The 3,925-nt window shown below is 58.2% G+C and overlaps 1 protein-coding gene across 1 annotated transcript in view; it reads left to right on the top strand.

The window, feature by feature from the left end:
* Positions 1-59: 59 nt before the first annotated feature.
* Positions 60-3,925, top strand: part of NLRP6 (NLR family, pyrin domain containing 6) — a gene marked incomplete at its 5' end in the record, with an annotated part of 7,229 nt that continues 3,363 nt past the window's right edge. Inside the window, 4 exon segments of the mRNA XM_009334191.1 lie at positions 60-92; positions 182-1,000; positions 1,003-1,903; positions 2,691-2,864. Of these exon segments, the coding sequence (XP_009332466.1) occupies positions 60-92; positions 182-1,000; positions 1,003-1,903; positions 2,691-2,864 (1,927 nt within the window).

Raw genomic sequence — 3,925 nt, 5'->3', positions numbered from 1 at the left:
GCATTGGGGGGTGTCGGGGGCTCAGTGATGCTGCCCACTAACACCCCTTTCTCTTCCAGCCCTGGGGCCTCTGCTGGTTTCATCGTCACCAGGTAGGTGCTGGCGGGGAAAAGCACGGGGGGCTGTGCCGCTGCCCGCCCCGCGGCCTGCAGATGCGTGAGGTGGCCTCCCACCCTTCCAGATTACCGGAGGAATTACAAAAAAGCCATTCGCCAGGCGTACAGCTGCATAAAGGACCGAAACGCCCGGGTGGGCGATAACGTGAGCCTGAACGCCAGGTACTCGAAGCTGGTGATTGTCAACAAGCACCGCGACGAAGAGCAACGGGAGCACGAGATCATGGCCATGGGACGGAGGCACGCGGAGATCATGAAGAAGCAAGCCAGCTCCTCCATCGCTGTCGGCGACCTCTTCAAGCCCTGTCCTGATGGCTGGACCCCCAAGGTGGTCGTGCTCCTGGGAGCCGCGGGCGTGGGCAAGACCATGACAGCCAGGAAGATCATGCTGGACTGGGCGTCCGACACGGTGTTTGCGGAGTTTGACTACGTCTTCTACATCCACTGCCGGGAGGGCAACCTCCTCACCAGCCAGGCCAGCGTGGCCGACCTCATCACCCAGTCCTGTCCCAGCACCTCTCCGCCGCTCACCGAGATGCTGGGGCAGCCGGAGAGGCTCCTGTTCGTGATTGACGGCTTCGACGAGCTCCGCTTTTCCTTTGACCGGCCCCAGTCCGAGCTGTGCTCCCAGGCCTGGGAGAAGAGGCCGGTGGAAATCACCCTGAGCAGCCTCTTCCGCCGGAGGCTCCTGCCCGAGAGCTCCCTGCTCGTCACCACGAGGCCGGCCGCCCTGCAGAAACTGGTCAAGTGCCTGGAGTGCGAGCGCTACGCTGAAATCCTGGGGTTTTCGGAGGCAGAGAGGAAGGAGTATTTCCACAGGTTTTTCGAAAATGCAGAGCAGGCAGCTGCCGCCTTCCAGTTTGTCAGAGGGAACGAGACGCTCTTTACATGTGCCTGGTGCCCATCGTGTGCTGGATCGTCTGCACCGTCATGAAGCAGCAGCTCAGCCGCACCGGGGGTCTCACCCAGAGCCCGAAGACTACGACGGGGATCTACATCCTCTACCTCTCCGCCCTGCTCCGGTCTCTGAGCGGCCAGCTGAAGCGAGGCATGCCCGGGGTGCTCAGGAGGCTGTGCTGCCTGGCGGCCGACGGCATCTGGAAGCAAAAGGTCCTTTTTGAGGAGAAGGAGGTGCAGGGGTATGCGCTGGACCAGCGAGAAGCCCTCCCGCTCCTCCTCAACGAACACCTCTTCCAGAAGGACATTTCCTGCGTCAGCACCTACAGCTTCATCCACCTCAGCTTCCAGGAGTTTTTTGCCGCGCTCTTCTACCTGCTGGAAGATGAAGGGGAGGCGTGGGAACCCCCCGCCAGTCCCACCAGGGACGTGAAGGAGCTGCTGGACAGCTACGACAACTCCAGGAACTACTTCATGCTAACTGTGCGGTTCCTCTTCGGGCTCTTGAACAAGGAGCGCAGGAGGGAGCTGGAGGAGGAGATGGGGTGTAAAATCGCACCCAGGATTACGCAGGAATTACTGGCGTGGCTTCAAAACAGCCAGAAAACAGCCCTAGCTCTTCTGATGCAGGAGACGGCGGTGATTTGCGAGCTGGAGGTCTGCCACTGTCTGTACGAGCTCCAGGACGAGCATTTTGTAGCGGCCGCCTTGGATCCTTTCACGGGGGTGTACCTACGGGGGCTCAACCTCAACCGCTTCGATCAAATGGTCCTTTCCTTCAGCGTCAGAAACTTCCCCAAGCTGGAGTCGCTTGACCTGGGGCACTGCTCCTTTCTGTGGGACGAACCCGAGGACTGTGCGGGACCGCAGCCGGCCAAGCAGGCGTGTCGGTGCGTAAGGTCCCGAGCCGCAAAGCGGCAAACCCCTTAGAGCCCAAAGATCTGTGATGACCCCGCAGAGGAGCCCACGGCAAGGCTGGTCCTCCTGCCGTGCCGGGCACGTCGGCAAGGGGGTACGGGCGTGACCTAGGGACACAGCCGGTGGCCAAGGAGCAATACTGGAATAGGGATAGAAATAGGAATAGATTAGGAATAGGAATAGGAATAGGAATAGGAATAGGATAGAATAGAACAGAACAGAACAGGAATAGAATAAGATAGGAACAGGAATAGGATAGGAACGGGAATAGGATAGGAATGGGAATAGAATAGGAAAGGAATAGACTAGGATAGGAATAGACTAAGGTAGGAATAGAATAGGAGTAGGAGTAGGACTAGGAATAGGATGCATCTCTTCTTTGTTTTCAGGGAAAAACAGCAAGAGGAGGGGCAGCAGTCACCTATCCACCTGCTTTGTCAAGCCTTGGAAAAATCGGGCTGTAAATTAAAGATGTTAAGGTACGTCGCTCTTCTCTGCCGGGTGAAACGGGAAAACAAGCAAACCCCAGCCAGCCCGGCTGGGTCTCCTCGCGGCACGGGGAGGATGACCACGTGCCGCCACGGCTCGCTGCAGGCCGGGATGGGCTCTTCTCCTGCTCCCAGGAGGCCATCCGTGAAGACCAGCCCGGTTTGTGGACATCATCAGCGGTAGCTATGTCAGCAAGGGGTCGGCTGGTGTGTCCACGCGGCAGGGCAGCTGTGCCGAGCCCCGTGGCTCCTCTCCGCATCTCTCTTGCAGGCTTGATCGGTGTCAGCTCACAGGCGCATGCTGCGGGGCTCTGGCCTCCGTTCTCAGCACAAACCCCACCCTGACGGAGCTGGACCTGGCTGGGAACGAGGACCTGAGGGACGGCGGCATGAAGCTGCTGTGCGAGGGGCTGAGACACGGCGCCTGCCAGCTGCAGACGCTGCGGTAAGGGACGTCGCCAGCCCAAGAGGCTGCGGGACCATCTGACTCTTCTCCTTGCGAGCCTGGAAGAGGGAGGAAAAAGGAAAAAGAAATGAGAAAGGCCCATTTACCGATGCTGCCGTTGCCGAAGATATAGCTTGAGGCATCACAGACCTACCTCTTGCAGGGCCCTGCCCCTTATCATTACCTTTTCCATCAATATAATTTAGTTCCACATTTTTAAATGAATGAGTCTCTGCTAGGACACTGCAGGAAAGTAAGAGAGACAACTCATTCTCAGTGCCTAGGCCAGATGGAAAAGTTAGAGGAGAGGTCTGTGCTGCTGTTCCCGCTGTTTGCTTGTCTGTGGGTGTCTCTGTGCATCCCAGGCACCTTCTCCCTGGGCTCTTGCCCTGCAGCTGTGGGTGTTTTCGGGTCCCTGTGTGCCCAGGCAGGCCACGCACCACGCAGAAACACGTAATCGCAGAAGCAGATTCATCCCACGGACCATTTCTGGGAAGGGGATGAACTGTCCCATAGTGGTATCTGCATTTTCCCCTCCATTTTTTTTTTGGGTGCTTCCATTTCCCCCATTTTCCCCTGGTGTAAATTCAGCCTGGACAACCAGATTTGACAGAGGGAACCTCTCTGAAACTTCAAAAGTGAGGTGGGTTGGTCTCACCCATTCAAGCAATATTAGTTGTTTGCCCCCAGACCTTTACTCCCTGGTTGAGCGGACGCTGTCTGGTCCTCTCCATTCCCACACTCCAGCACAGCGGGAGTGCTGCCGGGTACCGTCTTGCGCCTGCACTTCGGCGTTTTGTCCCTTAGAGTTTGACGGTTTGGGTTGTGTGTTGCACTCTGGAGCGCGTTCGAGCCGCTCTCAGCATCACTGCGCCCAGGGGTGCCGAACAAGGAAACTCAGCAGCACACGCCAGTGAACAGCAGCTGCAGGTGCGCCAGCTTTGGGAGAGGGATGGGGAGAGGGCAGTGAGATGCTCCCCTCTCTTTTCCAGCGCAGTGTCCCCAGAGCCGCTGCAGGAGCCACGTCCATGCCCGGGCTCAGGCAGGGGACACTGGCCAGG

This window comes from Pygoscelis adeliae, unplaced genomic scaffold (assembly GCF_000699105.1).
Source record: "Pygoscelis adeliae isolate BGI_AS28 unplaced genomic scaffold, ASM69910v1 Scaffold420, whole genome shotgun sequence".
NCBI classification, from domain to species: Eukaryota; Metazoa; Chordata; class Aves; order Sphenisciformes; family Spheniscidae; genus Pygoscelis; species Pygoscelis adeliae.
The sequence above is the reverse complement of the archived record's forward strand: the minus strand, read 5'-3'. Positions and strand labels throughout refer to the sequence as shown.